The 19,717-nt window shown below is 37.5% G+C and overlaps 1 protein-coding gene across 3 annotated transcripts in view; it reads left to right on the top strand.

Annotated features, from left to right (window-relative positions):
* The window catches only part of CYTH3 (cytohesin 3), a 52,449-nt gene that overhangs the window by 15,423 nt on the left and 17,309 nt on the right, over positions 1-19,717 (top strand). For 2 of the 3 annotated variants that reach the window (XM_080387027.1, XM_080387028.1), the window contains exons 2-5: positions 11,067-11,149; positions 11,714-11,778; positions 12,220-12,286; positions 16,500-16,618. In XM_080387027.1, coding sequence (XP_080243153.1) covers positions 11,067-11,149; positions 11,714-11,778; positions 12,220-12,286; positions 16,500-16,618 — 334 coding nt within the window. Of the gene's footprint in view, positions 1-6,950; positions 11,150-11,713; positions 11,779-12,219; positions 12,287-16,499; positions 16,619-19,717 lie in introns of those variants that run through there. The other variant, XM_080387026.1, reaches the window with a different exon arrangement.

Here is a 19,717-nt window from a genome sequence, read left to right as displayed (position 1 = left end):
CCTAAGAAGCAATATATTGTATTACCTATAGCACATTTCCGTCCAAGTACAGCTCAGTGGTTTCCATAGTAGGTATTAGGGTTAGGTTTTTTGGAGGAGACTGCAGGAATATCAGGCTTTCACAACATGGCGTTGTGCACAGTGTTCTGCAACCTGGAATTTGTGTTGTTTTGGGAGAAAGTAAATGCTACTTGAGCAGTTATTTAATAGGTGCGCACTGCTGTATGGCACTTTGTAGCTGCCTCTTGGAGACAACCTTCAGAGAATGAAGATTGCTTTCAAATCTGGTGGTCGTTCCACCTCCTTCAGTGAGCAGCTGATCTTGGAAAATGAATAAATAGAAAGCTTCTGCAATAAATACTGCTTCTGAAATCTAACTCCAGAGCTGTGTCAGGCGGGGATGGGGGAAGGGGAAAGATGAACTTTGCCTTGGTTTTTCTGAAAATTTGATTTGTGTGCTTTATAAAAAGCCAGCAATCCTAAGTAACTGGCTAATGCTCTCCCCTAATGAGTGAAGTACAGTGAGCAGCTTCCTTATTGCCAAGAGTAGATGTTACTGGAAATCTGTGACACAGAGACTGTCTGAGCCCCAACTGTTTTGCTGGGCATACAGTAGGTCTGATGAGCTGTGCCTGAATCTTGAGCAGGATTTGAGGGTATTCTGGCGGCCGGCTGGAGGGGCTGGGCTCTGGGACCCCCCTGCAGCTGCTCAACAACATTCCTGTCAATTTTCCGTGCTGCTACTTGAAATGGATCTGACGGGAATGTCTGCTACTACTCTGGTGTGTTTGCTTTTTGAGTCTTTTTTTCCACGGTCTATCCTAGGAAGAAATGTAGGTGCAGACCAGCCAACCATTTCCTCTTCTCAGTAACTGGGGATGCTGTGGGAAACACAGTGGTTTTGTAAGGGCAAAGCTGAAACACATTGCTACAATTTTTATTTTCCCTTCTAACATTTCAAAAGCTGAAGGGATCAGTATGTTCTTGTTTGCTTCCTCCTTACCCAAGAGATGATGAAATGATCTCTGTTTTCAGAAGGAGTTGTCCTACACTTGGTCCAAGATGCCTGGATCCTGGAGCTGAAAGCAGTCTAGGTTGGCAGCAGGACATCTGTGGTTAGTCCAGCTGTTTATGGGGACTCCTGGGAGTTGTGTGCCGGTGGGAGATAGGTATCCCTGCTTTGCTTTTTATCTACACATACTCCTTGGGATTGTTGGGAGAGAAACCTGTCCTGGTTGACAAGGGAAAGGAGTCAACTGAGGGGGATTTGCTCTCCTGTCAGCAGCTTAAACTTTGCCTCACATTCAGCAGAGTTGCTAGGAAGCATTACAAACCCTTTGAAGTGAACACAAGAGCCCAGTTCTGGTCAGTGGTGGCACTAGTTTGAGCGATCCAGCTTCCTAGTCTGTATGGGCTTCCACTTGCTCGACCTGTTTTCCATCAGCAGTCTGTGCTGATCACTCTTCTGTGCTGGTCAGCTGAAGATTACATACAGGACCACTTTTGTTCCCTTAGAGAAGAGCAGCTTTAGTGATGGTGGATGGACTGGACATAGTCCAGTGCTAACCATTTCCAATTTTACATGAGAAGGGAATGTAGTATAACTCACAAAGGTGGCTTCTTTGCGAATTTTCTGATCTGGATTTGAACTAGATAATGTCTTCATATTATATGGCATAATGTCAGTCTGCTGAAGACTTAGGAGAAGTCTGCTAAAGCTTGCTTACCTGAAGTGTTGTCATCTTGAAGTTTTTTAAAACTGAAGTGTTTTTTAATTACTGTCAGCATGGCTTGTATGTTGGCTCAATGAGAAGTGAATTGCACTGTTGTAGAAATTGATCATGGGACCATCCAGTCCCTTTCCATCCCGTTCTTTGTATAATTCTGTGTAGCAGTACGCTACACTTTTGTTGGGCAAAATCATAGATGCCCCAAGTTAAAAGGTATGTGCTGCTTCTATTCTATAGCTTAAAAATCTTACTTTTGGAAAGCTAGTGCATCTATGCTTTTTGATTTCAGAATTTTCTCTTCCTGCTGCAGGCAAGCAAAATCCACTCTTCTTTTGCTGCCCTTTCTTTGCACTGTAGTGAATGAAGGGTTTCAGTTAAATATATGATATTTTTAATGTGTCAGCTATGTTGTGCCTACTTGGCATGGTGATCTCTTCCTTTCACCTCCTAGATAATGCCGAGGGGGAACCCTGATTTCCTTCCTGAGACTCCCACTTAAAATGTGGTTGTTGTTTTGCATTGCAAGTGGATACATTATGTGCTATCAGCTGTTACCCATAGTTTCTCCTGGCATTGTTGCTGGGTCATTCTCTCTCTGAGGTGCTAAAATTTCTTGTGGCCTGGATCTTGCTATGAAAGCAAACAAGAAATTCAGAATTTGCAGACTTCTACTATAACACAAAATTTAGCCTTTCTAATGCTTACTGTAATAATATACTATAAGCAAAGGCTTTCAAATGCAAACCAGAGAAAATTCATCTGATTTCAGCTGTAGCACTACGTAACCTACCTATTTGTTTCTCCAGTTTTGCACATGTAAGTGCTCCTTAGGGAGAAAATTATTACTGAGTTGTCCCAAAATTGTTTATCTGAACTCTGCCTTGCAGCATACATATTGGGGTGGGGGAAATTTGATTCTGTTTGACAATGTTTTGTTGATCTGATGCAGTGTAAAGAAAAGGCTCGAGGCCTCTATTTTCGGAAGGGTAATATCTGTATTTATACAGCTTTTACTTTGTGTTATACACAAAGCTGGTTCAGATCACCCCTCCCCATTATTCACTGTGGGGAAGAGAAATGAGATGCAGTCATTTTGTTAAAAGGCTGAAAGCGAAGTAAGAAAATTTTAAGGCAATATAAATGCACCAGTGTCCCTAAACCAGCAAGACAGTGCAAGACTGTGCATCTTTACTTACGGTGCTTGGCACTGTGAAGTAGTACGTTTGTCTCTCATAACTTTGATGTTACTGTTTTCCCTGTTGAAAGAGGACTATAATGTTAAGATGGTAGTATAAGTGACAGTGTATAGCTGTAGCACTGTAATCAAAATGGTGATTCACCAGATGTCTTGAATAGTGATTGGTAACTGATGCTAATGAAGGCATGTGTTATATTGGATAGTACTTCCTGTATCTGTGCTAATCTGTTCATAACCCTCCCCGAAACATGTACCGCTATGGTGTGGCCAACATCTCCCTTTATAATGTCCACATTAGCTAGCATAAAATTTTTCTGTACTTCTTAAATATGTGTGGGCATGCATATTTTAACACTTTGTTATTAATGCAAGTATTAACGTATTTGAGTAAGAGAATGTTAAGTTAAACTCAGGTTTCTTTTCATATTCAGTAATCTGTATTTACATATTTTAGAAAGAAAAGTTGGCCTAGAAGCATCTTCTGATCTTGAAGCAAGAGTAGAGCAACTTCAAAAGAAAAATACTTCTAAAAGGAAATCCACAGTTATCTATTTTTAATATCAGGTTGAACTACTTCTGGGATTTAGAGAACACAGCAAGGGTGGGGTTTTGGGGTCTGAGCTAAGCTGGTTTTAGGGCTGGCTGGTGTCAAGGGGGTTGCTGTCCTCTGTACGTCCCAGCTGCCAGGGGGTTTCTGCTGGCCTCTTGTGTTGGCTTGGGCAATTCTGTGATCTCTCAGTGTAACCATTTGGCCCACTAAACTGGGAAGAGACAAACCCGGAAAAACAGGATGCGGGCAGGATCGTGTATCTGGGAGCAGCAAGTGGCAAAGTGATGCAGGAACATACAGGAGCCGGTACCAGCTTGCTACCTGTGAAATCTTGCTCAGAGCTGGTCCCTGTGTGTTTTTTCTTTCTCCCCAGGTAATGCTTCTTTATTTGCTTGAAGGTGGTTCTTTGTTGTTGCAAAACACTTGGTTTCCTAATGAAAATATATCAAAATGGTGAAATAAGATACATTGATGAATGGAAGATGTAAGGGAGGTAAATATAATGTAATTGTGGCCTTCAGTACTGCCTGTTCATAAAAATAACAGCATGAACAGTAAAAAAGAAATATTCATTAACTTAAATACACACTGCTTTGAAAGGGCAAGTATCTGTGTCAGTGGCATCATTAGGAGCTAAATAGCAAGGTAGATGTCTCTCCAGTTCTTCCTTTGGGTGTATCTGCATGGCAAGGTGAAGATGTGAAAGTTGTGAAGTACCTATTTGTGCTTCAGTGCCATTAAGAAGGGCAACTAACAGTTAGCAGCTCATGCAAGAACTATGAAAGGCCTTCATACTTTTTTCTTTCACTACACAGCTGTTGCTGCTCATGTTATCTATCTACATAGACAGTTTGTAAATATACATATGCTGCAGTTGTTCGCTGCGAGCTCCTGTCAGGTTCAAGAAATGCATTTACTGTGATCTGTACTTTATAGACAGAAGCATATTTATTTGCAGGTACCATGGCGAGGCAGCACTCTTCCATGTGTGACAGCTGAAATTAAATGTGTTTTGGGAGGCAGGTAAAATGTGTGGATTGGATCCCCTGCTTTAAATCACCGTTATGTGGACCCTGGTTTGGCACAGTTTTGGAACTGCATACTTTCTGCTTGGCTAGCAATGTTAGCACTTACTGAATTATATATGGTTATTTCTGACCAGGACAAACACAAAATCTTGCATTATTTGAAGTCATTCTTATGGATTATAATAAATACTGTTTGTTTTTCACGAGATGATTTCACGCTTGGCAGTGCAGTTACCCCGCTGTCTCTTTTCCTGTATAGAATAAAAATGTATTTCATAGTTCCAATTGTTTATGCTTTTATTCTTTAAAAAAAAAAACAACCAACAACAAAAAAACCCCCACACACTTGAATCACTGGTATAATTAAATCTACCTTGCAGCAGAAGTAAAAAAAAACCACAAACTTAAAACCCTGGAAGATTTACTGGGTTATGTCAGAGGGAAACTGTTACCTCTAAATTCCTGAAAACATTTTAATGGGGTAAGAGGATTAATATTGTTAGGGTTGTTGTGTCCCCCACCCCTGTATTAGAAGTGCAGAAGGACAGTATCTTCACTATAACTTGCCTGTAAGGTATCTCCTTATCCTAGAGTGAAAAATGCTGCAGGAACATCTTGCGATGGTGTGATTTCCAGCAGCTAAACAATGAGAATGATGGAAGTGAGTTTAAGGTTCTCGTCTGGGTTTGGCCACTAACGTGCTTTCTGGCCATAGTGTCCCTTGTGACTGAAAACTCTCAAAATAACTCTGCAAGCCATGGACTCGGTCCTAAATTCCTCGTACCACTGACTGGTCATTTTTTGTATGTGAAAGGATACTGTGTGCAGGATTATTTCCCCTCTTAATGGAAGTGTGATCGCTCCTATGCTAGAACATATTCAGCAGTGACTGAATAGCAGAGCTTAATGCAGTAAGGTAGTTGAAAGAAGGAAGCAATCAAATCCAGCTAGTTTTACTGATTGAATTTAATGCAGATATAGTTTGTTTTTGCACTGTGAAATAAATCTGTTGAGGAGGACGTCCTCCTACAAAAACTTCTATGGAATTTTTAATAGTCACAAGTGGTCACAGCTTTGTTTATATATCTCATCTGAAAGCTGGAAAATGTTCCTATAATTAAGTTTTAAAAAAGGGACCATGTAGGGGGAAAGGAAGAGAAACTAGCCTGAGAATGTCCTTTGAGGCAGATGTCCTGAGACAATCACATTTGTTCTCAGAGATGAATGTGTGTTATTTTAAAGGCCAGAAGAAACATGTCTACCCATTCTGTGTATGGGTGACGATAGGTTTGTTTAGTTTTAAGCCTTGTGTTGTATAAATTATCTTTACACTTGCAAGATTCTTTAGTTGCAGCAAAATTAAATTCCATCTAATTGTTCTTTGCTTGGAATGGAAATACTTGAGACCAGCAATTTGGGGCAGACACGGAAGAAGGAAAATATTTGTCTTTATGAAATCAAGTTAGTTGAGCAATGAGAGTCAGGGATTTATGTTGCTTCATAAGTGGGGTTACAGGATTAGTGTTTTGTCTATTCTTAGATACTGCTAGATGTTTGCTTTCTGCTGGCTGTCGTTTTTACTGTGTCCTCTTGAGAGATTCAACTCTGAAGTCAGTTGAAGTGGTGGAATGAAATCGCTCTACACCTTGGCTGGTGGCTGCTGATGGAAAGGGTAGTAAGTAAAAGAAATTCAAACGCATGAGTTTTGGTTCATACAGTACCATTGGAGAGCTGAAAAGGATTTAATTTTTGCTACTGAAAAAGATGAAGGTATCAGAGGTACGGACTTGGAAAGTACTAGATTTGTCTCCTGTCACAGAATTTGCTCCTAATTTTCACTAACCTGTAGGACTTTTATTTGCAAGTCTATCTGTTGCAGTTCTTTCTCAATCTGGAAAAGGCTTTTCTTTTTTTGGTGCCTGCGTGCTCAAAAATGCCTCTTCTATGTTGGTAGATGTCACGGTTATGGACTAATGCTCCTGTTTGGATACTGTACTTGGGTTATCAGTAGTGGGAAATTATTTACCAAAGTGACATCACAAGCTCAGGATGATATACTGATTTCTATGACAAGCTACAGTTTGGTTTTTGTTTGGATTTGTTTCCTAACACATTTAGAGTAAACAAACCTGTATTAAACGTGTATTCCAACAAGTGTGTGTTCACACAAAATTCATTTAAGTATGTTTAGATCTGTTACAGTAATTGAAGAGAAGTTGGAATATATTTTATTTTTTTGAAGGCCAAGTTGGAATATATTAATTTTATTTTTTTCTGTTGGTAGCAGCAGGAGTAGCAACATATATGATGGTGTGTTTTCATCTCTTAATAGTTGGCCAAGAGTATTTCTCTTCAATTGTTGAAGTACTTCCAACAACTTTCTTCCTATTTAAATAAAATATCAGTCTGTATATTGTATATTCTGTTTAGTAGTAGCTGAAACTGAAGTTTTAGAAAAAGGAAGCACTCTCCCTGTAAGCTAAAAAGTTTTCACGCAAGTTTTAGAACATTGTCTTTATTTAAATATTAGAAGATAGCATGACAGCATGCTGCAGCTGCAGTTTGTTCACTATACTGAAATGCTTTTGTTCTTTTTTAGTATTTAAATGTTCCTGCTAACTCCTCCCATCCTGTCTACTTTGTGTTTAGATTGGTGAAAGACAAAAGACTTGGAAATGACTCAGGGCAGCTATAAAATCTGTCTTAATGAACAAATATGCACTCTATGAGGTCTTCTGTGTGAGGATTATGTTAGGAAAAGCAGAAGTGTTCTAGCTGCTGAGGTCAAAAAGGTGGCTTATGGATGGGGTCTTGCCAGGGCAGATAGTCACTCACCATCTGCAATATTCGCTTACAGCTGTAAAGATGTTTTAATGCATTGTTGTTGTTCATCAGCCATTTTCGATCTCCTGTTTGCTTGCCGTGAATCTTAACATCAGCCTTGATAATCTCAACGGTGTTTTTCAAAATTTTTAAATAAATAAAATGAATATTTTTCTTTTCAAGATGGAAATACTCAATGTGCTTATTCAGTTTTCTAAGAATACCTGGGCACCACAACTCCCTTTGCTTCCAAGGAAAATTATCTTCAGGCTCTCACTGTTGTTCTCGGTGTTGCAGGTTGCATAAGGCACCTCATGCTCGTTAAAAGGACTGATTGCCGTTTGAGTCTGTCACTGAGGAAACACTGTCTATGTAGAAATAGGATTGTAGGGGTTTTAATGTTTTCGAGGTGTTCTTGAATCATTAGGGACCCGTGAAAAGCAAAGAATGACTGAAATGAAAAATGCAGAGTCAGTCGGTACTTCTCCTTACTTGTAAGGAAAAGGTTTAACTAATGGTGGATGCCCTTTAGTGTTAGCAGAGGTTTTTTTGGGCGATGTGTGTTGTTTTGTTTTTAGCTGCAGTCGAATATCTTCCATTCTTTCCTTCCTTTCATGTAAGGTAGACTCATCTTCCAATGTTAGTATTTCAGAAGCCTTCATTGAAACACAGAGATATTATTAAAATTTGTTTCAAGACAGAGAATTGAAAGAACATGGACAATAGACATAGTCGTGTAGCCTCCTGGAGCAGACGCCATCACCCTCTGAATTTGCAAGCTGTAACGCCACATATAGTCTCTTAAGAACCATTTTTTTTTTTTTTTTTTTTTTGCGAGTTCATGTTCCCATTTGTAAGTTTTCATATCAGCGTAAACAGCAATGCTGTAGAAGGGAGGCAGTGATGATACACAACCGATAGAAGGATGAGACTAGGGCAAACATCTTCGTGTATCACACACATGCCAATTTGTGGTGATGATTAGACAGTGCACTTAGGAGTCATCCTGACAAGTCCATCATTCTTTCTCTCTACTGGTGGTGTGAGTAGAAGTAAAATACTGACTATACTGATAGTTTCTGGGAGCTAAGCAGTACTGTAACCCTGACTGTTGTATACTGGTTCTTTTATTCTTATCAAAAGGTACTGGAATATTTTGCCTCTGATATCAATACTGTTATTTAAAGATGTTGTGTTAATGTGCAGTTTTCTCTTAAGTGCTGTCTTCTAAGTTCTCTCCAAGTGCAGAATCTTCTTTCCTAGCAGGCTTTTCTTGTCTTGTACCTGGCAGATAGATACTTGGCGTTATTTCCTAATGCAAAAGGCAGTCTGACTCCCATTTAGTTTATTTCCTTTTTGTTCTAACAGCATCATTAATTGTACTGTGAGGGTTGTTGTCTGCTGCAGCTGTCATCAGAGGAAAGGAAAAACCCAGCAGACAGTCTTTGGGTGCTGTGGGAAAAACATAGAGGTGTTTGATTTCTTTTCTTTGGTGGGTTGCTTGACCATAGAAGACTGTCACAATTAGTGTTGATTCCATATAGCAATTTCACTTCTGGTAGGTATTCAAAACCTGTCCCAAGGAGCTTTCACTGGACAGTAATGTAAGGGAGATAAAACTGCAGTACCACTCACTGCCATTCTGCTTTGGGAAGAGTTTGTGGTAACAGCTAATACAGAGATTTTGTAACTCAACTTGAAGAAAAATCAAGCACCATCTATGAATTCTAAATATTTAAGACTTAAAGATTACTTTCTGTTTGAGTTCTGATGAAGTATTTCCAACTGCCAGTGAAGGTGAGAGTTAACAAAATGTGTGCAGTGGCAAAAAGTTAAAAATTTAAGAACTCTTAGTAATACTGCTGCTGCAAAATTTTAATCTAATTTCATCTACTGATGTAACACTGCAAATATGCTTTAAGGATATTTGAGTTTATTTCTTAGTTAAGAGAGTGATTGATTACATACAGTTTGCCTTTTTATTAAACGCTGGGTAACAGTCTTTTTTATTGTCAATCCTCAGTTAACTAATTGGAGTATTTGCGGTATGTGTATGTACATAGTGTGCGTAGTCATACAATCTCTTGAGTTTTTGATGGTTTAAGATCTTAGAGTGTACATATAAGACTAAGATTTGGTGTAGGCATGTGTATTCATAAGGTTTGATGTGAAAAGAATCTTATCAGTATTTGCATGCAAAGAAGTTCTAGGAGTGGGTGGGTTTCTGATGAGACGAAGGCAAAAAGTAGGTGAACGTCCTGAAGTCTGGTATTCATTCAACAGAAGACTGCATTTCCTAAACTGGAAGTAATTTAATCATGTTTGTATCTGGAGTAGTTAAATGAGCTCATTTTCCATAATTACTTCATGTCTAACAAGGTCTGTTGCCATTTGGATTTGATGATATGATTTGAATCCTGAAAGGAAAGGAGCTTAACCACTGGACGTTGAAAATAATCAATATATTTCATTGTTAAGATTTGAACAGAGGCTGTGTTTCAGATGTGTCTTTAAAGAAACATCCTGTCGGGCTGAACCTTTTGCTTGCCATCGTATTGCTGTGGCCTGTTAACATGTGTATGTGACATGAGGAAACCGCTTTTGCCATCCCAAATGACTGCATCTGTTCTGTGTTGCTGTTGGGACAGAACCATCTGAATATCTTAATCATTATTTTTGTTGTTCCCTTTTACTGAGCTAGAAGGAAAAGCTGTTCTATGATTAAGGAGCTATTTTCAGAAAGTGGGTAGCATTAGAACTGGTGCTGTAGGATCGTTGCAAAGGAGGCGAATAGTTGTGGTTGATGTCTAGTGCCGTACGAGTGAGTGAGAGTAATCTCTGTTCAAAGTAGTTTCTTGCTAGGGAAAATATAATTGCTCAAGAAAAGCAGAGATTTTGTGCGAATAACTTCTCGTGTTTGCTGGTTGTCAGGCAGACACTATGGAGTGAGTGAGTGACAGCCATAGCTGTATATAGAAACATGTTTACATCTTCAGTAGCAACTAATTTTTATTAACATATTTGTTTTAGCATAGCCAAGAAGAGACCTAGTGTTGACTTAAATACTTCAGACTCACTTAAATGATGTTATACAAAACCAGATGGTTGTGATAAACAGTGTTAAATAACTGATTCTGACTTTATTCATATATCCTACTGATGGAAAGTAGCTGGTGTTAGTAGCATTGTACCTACCTGCATCTCTACTCTACAAAGCAACCAAATGAAGGGGTACTGCTAAAATGATGATGATGTCTGAAATCAGCACCAGGATACACATCTTGCATTTAGCTTTAGCTATTCTTTGGCTTTTCCCCCTGAAAAATAATAATGTCTTCTGAATCATAATTAATTTACATAATTCAGTAACATGGTCTGTTACTGAAATCATTGGAATGATATCGGAATTGAATTTGGCAATTAAGCTGTAGATCCCAGTTTTTCCACATACTATATGATAACAAGTTTCCTTAGATTGTCTAGCTTTCTTTTTAAAGATAGGTTCTGTCCCAAGTCATTCAATTACGTTACTTACGATTCTGTAAAGTAGAATTCCAATAAATTAGGTTTGGGGGTTTTTTTGGGTGTTCCCTCCTCTTCCTTTCCTGAAAATGATCCCAGCTAAAAAAATACTGCCCTGATGTTTCAAGTAAATTTACTTAATCAGGTTTATTCAGTTTTCTGTGATGAGGTATGTTTGCAAATGCTAAAAGTCTGTACATTTTCCTCTATTCTAGTGCCTGATGACCTCTCCATAGAAGAAAGAGAAGAGCTTTTAAATATTCGTCGCAGGAAAAAAGAATTGATTGATGATATTGAGGTAACTGATTTATCTGTAAAGATCCCTAGATGACTGCTTCAGTAGATTAAGTTATAGTAAACTGCATACCTAGGTATGAATTCCAGGTAATGGTTTTAAAAGTATATAAATGGCTTAAGCTAAATAGTACTGATAATAAATAGGATTTGTGCATCATTTTTGTACTTTTAAAAATTGTAACTTCTGTATTTATGTAACATAATTTGTGCACATGTACACATCTGATTTGTGTAATCAGGAACTCATGAAACAGCAGATTTACAGGATAGGAGTAGAGTGAGAAATCTGGGTAAAGGAATCTTACACTGAAATTGGTAATGGCAGTTTGGTCTTGGTGCTCTGATGTGAGCACACACTGGGAGTTAGATCCATGTGTTCAAGTCATTCAGCTGTGGTAAAATCTTTAAGCTAAATATCTAAGGAACCTGCAAGACTCATCACTTTTCTTCAGGTGACTAGTAAATATTAAAAACCAAAATCTAATTTATCATATTAATGTATGATAGATGATTTCAAAAAGTGTTTTAATGTAGGTTAACGTATTGTCTTTCCTTCTTTTGGCAGAGATTAAAATTTGAAATTGCTGAGGTTATGACAGAAATTGATAATCTGACTAGTGTAGAAGAAAGGTAAGTAATAGTACCATATGGTCACGATTGAGTAAGACCTTGGAACAGGTCTTCCAGGAATAACAAATAAAAATAGCTTTATAAGGCTAAACAAACATGGGATTGCCTTTATTCAGTCTGTTACAAAGTCTATAAAGCCTGACTTGATCCTGTTCAGGTGTGTCATTTATTTGAATAGAGAGTATGTTGGATGGAATGTAATATTTTAGACTGTCCAGTTGATAATGATTTATCTCAGTATGATAATGAGTTCTCTGAAGCTGCAATCACTTGAAGGAATTGAAAAAGAGTAACAGAATTCTCCCCCTTATAAAAAGTGAATGTCTTGTTTTTGTAATAGAAAATACAAAGCAGCCAAAATACAAATTGAGAGAAGCTCATCCAGCAGTTGAAAGAGCAACTGATAACTGCTTATTGTTTCTTCCTTTTCTCCATGTGTAGCAAAACTACACAAAGAAATAAGCAAATAGCCATGGGAAGGAAGAAGTTCAACATGGACCCTAAGAAGGTAGAGAATTTTTATTTTCCACTTGTCGGGGATGAAGTTCCTGCTTGTAATGTGATCTATGACAAATACAGTCATGTTTTAAGAAGGTATCTCTGATAATGCAAGTTCACAGGCCTTCTTTGTACATCCTGTAACACACTGAGCAGAGGGTTAAATTAGCAGCAGTCATTAGTTATTTGCCAGTCGTGTACTTTTTTCACTTAAGCAAATCTTTTTGGATAATGGAGGTTATTTATCAACAATCGGATAGGTCAGGTATTGATTGAACTGGCTTGCAGAAAGATTACTTCTATTTGATAGAGGTGTTCTATGTTGATATCTCAAATATCATTCTAAAAACATTGTGATGTTTGGTTATTAGTGAGGCCGTACTTTTTTTCTTTTTAGTGCCCTATTTTTATTTCTTCCAGAATATCTTTAACATGTTTTTTAATTTGTTCTCATACAGACTTTTATATTTGCATATCTAAATTATTTGAGAAAAAGGCATGTATGAACATCTGTATGTTTGTATACATATATATGTGTACTTATATGACTGTACTTAACACCTGCAGGTAGAAACTTGGTACCAATTTCAAGAAGTTTACTGTGCATTTAGCCAAGTAGTAGTTCATATCTCTGGAGTGCCTCTGTTTTTCTTAAATAATTGTTAATTTTCTGGACAATTCATGGACCTGCACATTCTCTTACAGACCTCCCCTGAGATATTGAAAAGAGTTGCTTTGATATATTTGACCTTTTGCCTTTACTTTTCATTTTACAGCTTCCTTGCTTTGTTTGACTGCGTTCTGTTGTTTGTAATTGAGAGTCCATTTTAAATTTGTGAAGAGTGTTCTTTAAGGTCTTTTTAGAAACTGTTTAGCATATTTTTTTCCTGTGTTAGTTCTTTACGTGTTTTCTTTCCAATTGCATTGAATTCAATTACATTTTGGTGGCTTTTCTGTAATGTTCCAAGTACAATGATGACTATTGTTTTTCAGGCTGTTTTCAGTTTACCAGAAACACTCAAATACTTTGATATATAGAACCCTTTTTAAGCTGCTGACCATGTCTTTTATTTTTATTTTTCCATTTTGCTGACTGTCTAACTGCTGTTCTGTTGATGGCAGAATACCCCCAAATATCCTGGTAGTTTGCTGTTGTCCTCCAACTCTTTCATGTCCTAGAAGTTGGGGGCAAAGTCGCTGCATGATGTCAGATGCCTTTATTCCAGTATTAACTATTATTTGTTACTGTCCTTGCTGGGTGAGATAGTTTCTATGAATAGATGCTGTGGCTGCATTGCTATTGTAACATAATTTAAATGTGGTAAACAGACTTACAGTAGTAATTTCTTAGTCATGTCTGTGAATCAGTGGTGGCCTGCAGTAGCTGACTGCAGTAAAGCTAGATCATCTTGTTGTTTGCAGCTGCTACTTTAAATTACAGGCAGCTAAAACATAGATCCCTCTAATGTTGAGAGAATTAACTTGGAGTCATTGCAAAAGGGATGTTTCGCATTCATAAATGGGAGGGAAGATGGTCTCTGGAGTTAGGAATGTGAAAGAACTGGGGTAATAATGCATGCACTGAATTCCCCAAGTTTTCTTCTTTAAGTAACAGAGATCTAGTGTTTTCATTTTAGCAGGAACACAGTGAGGTAATTTTCTTTTACCCCTTTCATTTGAAGACCTTTATGTGTTCTAGTGTGTATGTAGAGCAATTCTCCCTGCCCCCGCCCAGAAAACCCTCATTCAAAATAGCTGTGTTTAACGAAGCTACGTGGTGTAGTATCACGTACCTTGTTGTTTGGATTTGGTTAGCTAGTGTGGGAAGGGCTGTAATGGTGAAGTTTGTAAAAACACGTCAGGAATCCCTCTGCAGAGGACATAAAGCTGTGCTGGAAATTCGCAGCAGTGGAATTCAGCAGCGTCTGTGTTGACCCCAGAAAATTAATTCTCTGACAAAGGCAGGGTTTAAACCACTGCAAAATTTGGGATTATGTTACTGTAAAAATGATGAAATTCAAAGCAGATTTCATTACACTGACTTAAAATAATTATGCAGCATTTATAGTGAATATTGAGTATTTCTGTAGCCGTGAATCTTGTGTGGGGAGGTCAAATTAGTACAGCTGTCTTCCCTCTCCTGTCAGTCTATAGAAAGAAAATTTGCATCAAGACAAAAGATAGCGTAGGAGTTGACGAGGGTTTGGCTGGCCTATTTTACCATTTGTTCCAGTCACTGGAGTTGTCCCAGACAAATTCCTTTTCCTGTCTATTTGGCTTCTGGTTCTTTCGGTTCTTAAGAATAATTAAAAAAAGACTACCAAGAAAAAAAAATCCAGAAAAAGGAAAATTAAATTGATTTTTGTAGTATGTTAAAGTATCTATTTCAGTGCACAGAAATTTGTTTTCCAGGCTTCTAGTCAAGTCCGTTATCTTTGTCAGTAACTTGTACAAGTTTTTAGAAACTCCTCTGGTCAGTCTGTTGACACTGAGTGTGAATAACAGGGTCCAAGTGTTGGAAAACGGAATCCACAACCGCCATTTCTGATGTTTGTTGGAAGGAAAGTTCTCTGTTGGTTGACAGAGCCTGAGAGCTTTTTCAGTAACTTGGTATAGGGAAAAACACATTATGCTTCATAGTCAAATGAATTTTTTGTACAAATACTTAGTTATCAAATAAGCTTTGAAGGGATGGTTTTTGAGGAATGCTGAGCTATTTCTGGTTCCAGATAAAATGGATATATTCTTTGCAACTAAATCATGTCTGTTCTGAAATGACTTATCAAAATATTAAGATGTCAGAGTCAGAATACCAGTCTGTTACTGAAATGAAGTTTTCAAAGGAGGATAAAATTATTTTGAGAGTATTGCATTCCAGAATTCTTTTTAAGAGCTTCAAGCCTTATAACATCACAGTTCATTTTCTTTGTTAAATTAGGTCAGAAAATTGACTTTTTTTTTGTCAGGCAGGTAATAATTTTATTATAAAAAAACCAGAATCAACCAAACAGAAGCATAATTACTTTCTTGAATGTTACTGCAGAGCCTTCTATGCTATATCAAAAAGTAATGTAAGTTTCCCAGTTGTAGTGAAATAAAGAAATATATTGCATTTGCAGAAATTGAAAAACTGCCAGTATTTTTCAAATTATGAAATATTCTAGTAGAAAAGGCTTGGAATAATTTATTAAGCTGTTCTGTACGTATTTGGAATCCAGGGTTACTTACACTTGCTATTTCTGCTTTTCTCTGGGATGCTGTTAACAGTTTTATGAAATCAGCAGGAACAGCAACATCTTTGTTGGGGTGTGTGGTGGGGAGAAAGGGTGCCATCTCCTCATGGCCTGCTGAACGTTGGAATGACATCCCTTCCATCCTTTGCGTAACCTTTATATAACTCTCAGTCTCCTCTCTTTACCGCTTTGCAGAAAGTTCTCTGGGCATCCCTAGAGTGTGCCAGTTATAGGGCCAGTAATTTATGGAGGCATAGGAGCCCAGGGGCTTGATCAAGTACCTACTGAGGGACAGGGTAAGACTCTCCTCCTGGCTTTGTTAGAAGCTCCATGGTAGAAGCTTGACTGGTCTGTGAACAGTCCTTTGTGAATAGTCTAGTTCAAGTCCTTTGTGAATAGTTTAGTTCCAGCACAATCAGAAGTCACTGATAAATCCCGGTGTCAGCATCAATTCTTTTAAACCAGTTTCAGTATCTTCAGCCATGACTTCCACTGCAAGTAGTGGCTTGATGTATTGGGTTGCAGTTTGTAGGTTCTAACAGATGCTTTATTTTGTGTCACGGTGGTAATTAAGTTATGCCTATGTACCTCTTCATTACATGATTTTACAGATTATGTCCCTGCAGACACTTATGCAATATTGCGAACAAGCCATCTTGCACGTTAACTCTGAAGAGCAACATGGAATCATTATTCAATTAATATTTGATGCTTCTATTTTTGAGGGATTCAAACTGCCACCTAGTACTTCTAGCCTTAAAAATATGCCCTTGTTTGAATCTTTAAACCAGTACTAAATAGTGCTTATCTAACTGAAAAACGTTGTTTACCATTTCATTAAAAAAATAATCTGTAGACTAATGTAATTTTCAATGTGCTATGTATATGTCTGTGTCATTACATTAATACCAAAAGTTATGAGCAGTATTTACATAAAGGCTTGTGAAAGAAAACATAACATTCCTTTTCCTCTGGAATTGCTCTTCCTAGGGAATACAGTTTCTGATAGAAAATGACCTCCTGCAGAACACTGCGGAAGACATCGCACAGTTCCTTTATAAAGGAGAAGGATTAAATAAAACGGTAATTGGAGATTACCTCGGTGAAAGGTAAAATAAAAATATTGAAACTTTTTTCTTGAGTTTACAGAGCACACTCATAGGTTTTAGTAACTACCTTCACAGGCTGCATGGGAGAGCTGCTCTACTATCTTGACATCTTCAAAAGCTTCAGCAGGACGTAAAACTACTACGATATTGTGGCAGGTTTTTTGTTCTCTTAGGTGGTTGTTCTTTTTAAATGGATACACTGTGGAATGATATTTAATTCATTGATACTTATTATTTTGAGAAAGTACTCTTACATTTGACTATAGCGCAGAATTTAATACCATAAGCTTTTGGAATGTCTAAGACTTGTATTGCAACAGTTCCGGTAAGTCTTGATACTGTGCCCAGACAAGGAGTGATTTACAATCACCAATAATTGGATAGTAAAGAAATTCCTTAATAAAATAGGACAATAGTTAAAAGCAGGTTTTACTGTTGTAGTCTCCCTGACCGTAGACTTCCCATTACTAAGTAGGGTCTCGAAGGGCAGCCACACTGTATCCTTATCAATCCTAGTGCAATAAACATGCAACAAGCGTATTTATGCATGCTGCTGCAAAACATGGTCAAAATGCAAATTACTTCCATTGCTGTGCAACCCAGGAGCTGATTTTTGAAAATGGCAGCAGAAAGAGACAGAAGTGAAGAGTGGGTTGGAGTATGTGTATCTGCGTGCTTGCACATGTTCCATTTCAGATGCCAGATATGGATGTTTAAAAGTTGACTCATTTAGGATAATACTCCTGTAGTGATATGTTCTGGCAGGTCCTTTTTGAGGCAGCCGTAATCTGTTTACAGCATCAACGGCTCAGTTTGTGCTCAGCAATTTCCTCCTGACTTTAATAGTTTTAATGAAAGTTCTTACTGTAATACATATATTTTGAAAATAAATCTTCACTATGAAGTTTCTGTACAGTGTATGTAGACATTTCAACAGGTTTTTTATACATCAGCATTATGTTGTTTCTCTTGAATATTTGGGCAGTCAGCATTATAAAATCACATGTTAACATGCATAATTGTAAAATTGTAACAAAGTTTGTGTGAAGCAGTCTGTGTTCATTTTTGAAAGCTGCGTTCTATCTTGGTATTATTTTCTGAAATACTTCAGTTTTTCTAGCCCTATTCTCAGAACCCCTGTGCTCGTGCAGAGAAAGGTCTTACCCGTGTCCAGGCCCACTGGAGTCATTAATATTTCTGTGACTATTCATCAGTTCACATTTAAAACTAAAAACATTATTACTTGTTCTTTTGTATTCCTGGCAGGGATGCTGCTGGGCAGCCCTATGGTCTAATCTGAAAACATAGGGCAACCTTTTTTAATACTGAGTATGTATACAGATAAATAGACAATTCAGTCATACCCTCTGAATTTTTCAAGACTGTAAATAGACAAATGTAGTGGTCATACCAAATAGCAAATATGATCAGGAAATTTTGTATAAATCTATCAAGTGGATAATAAAATCTTAAGTGGAAAAAAAATGAACATACCGCTCCTATTTTGCCACAAGGCAGAAGCAGCCTATCCATTTCAAGCAGCTGAAGTCAAAAAGAAATTAATTTTTTTTTGTACTTTAAAACGAGCTTTTATTCAGTGTACCTAGTCAGTCTACTTTAAATATTTTTTTTGCATATTTCTTAATTTCTGTGGTGGGTATAATATATTAATACAAAAGCTAACGGTATTTCTGTATTTTTTTTCTTCACTTTCATCAATTAGTAATGGAGGTGGAGATGAAGAGATGATAGTCTGATTTTCAGGAATGTGTATGGAAGTTTCAAGGTAGTCAGGTCTTAAATGGGGAGTTTGTTCATCATACTCCTTCGAACTGCAACATTAATTTCCTAGAATCCTAATAATTTTTATTCATGTTCCTCCGAAGGGAATATATTAGGCCTTTAGGTCCTGAGGTAAAATAAATACCCTGGGATAAAATAAAATGTGACAATTGAGATGGGTCTTAAGCTGCTAGGTTTTGCTTTTGTGACTACCTCAGAAATAAGCTGTTAAGTTATTTGTGCTGTGCAAATGGCAGTGCATATTACAGATGAGTTTTTGTTATGTGCGATCTTTTATCAAGGCATTTGGAGTCTGAGGACATTCTCTTTCACTTTGCCACTCCCTCTCTGGGCCCATCATGAATTATGTCTGCGTTCTAGCTAAATATAGCTGAAGATGAGACCAGGATAGTCAACAGAATGAAATATTTGTGTAACATTCTGCCATAAAGCAGCATTATAAATTATTAACTTTTATAGTGTTACAGCACTCAGCAAACTGAAAAAAGTGCATGGTAAAGTGGAACAAGAGAATACTAAAAATGTAGAAAAAATAAGGGGTGAGCTACATCCTATGAAAGTTTTAAGATTTCTTTATATGTGGGTAAGTCTTCACTTAATTTTTCAAGTGGCTTCCTAGACCTTTCCTGATACTTGGCTTGTGTCTTTGAAACTGTACCTGGCACAGATAGCACTAATAATCCAGTCTGCATTAAAGCCTAGAAGAGCAAAAATTAGAGTGTAAATCTAATATATCTTAGAATCATTTAGGCTGGAAAAGACCTTTAAGATCATCAAGTCCAACTGTTAAAATTATGAATTACTGCAGCTTTATGTATATATAAGCAAAATCAATATTTGGCTTAGAGTAGCAAAGTACCCCCCATGAAGTGCTCTCTTTTACTGTACTATTACACCACACCACTGTAGCATAAAGTAGTCCTGCAGTTGCATTGGGCATTACTCAGTTTGATGAGAATCTCTCCGTTTTGCTTGAGAGAGCTGATGTGTTCTTCTGTAAACAACATGGGGACATCCTAATGAATGAGTACTTTGTTTTGAGGTATTTACTTGTGAGTGTTACAGGTTAGTCTGACTATGCAGTTAGTAATGCAACAGACAGTTCTTCGTGGGTGCGCACCTTTCTATTTTCAGGTGGAGGCTGATACGCAACATTCTGCCTTGGGGATGTATTTAAAGCACACCCTGAGGATTATATATACCTTTATGCTTCTGGTATATGAACTTGGGGATGGTGTAGGCTCAATTCTGTCTGCATCCAAATATTTTTGTGTTCATTAATGTTTAAATGGTAAC

This window comes from Falco punctatus (genome assembly GCF_963210335.1).
Source record: "Falco punctatus genome assembly, chromosome: 4".
In the NCBI taxonomy this organism is placed as follows: Eukaryota; Metazoa; Chordata; class Aves; order Falconiformes; family Falconidae; genus Falco; species Falco punctatus.
This window is presented reverse-complemented; position numbering and strand designations above follow the sequence as displayed.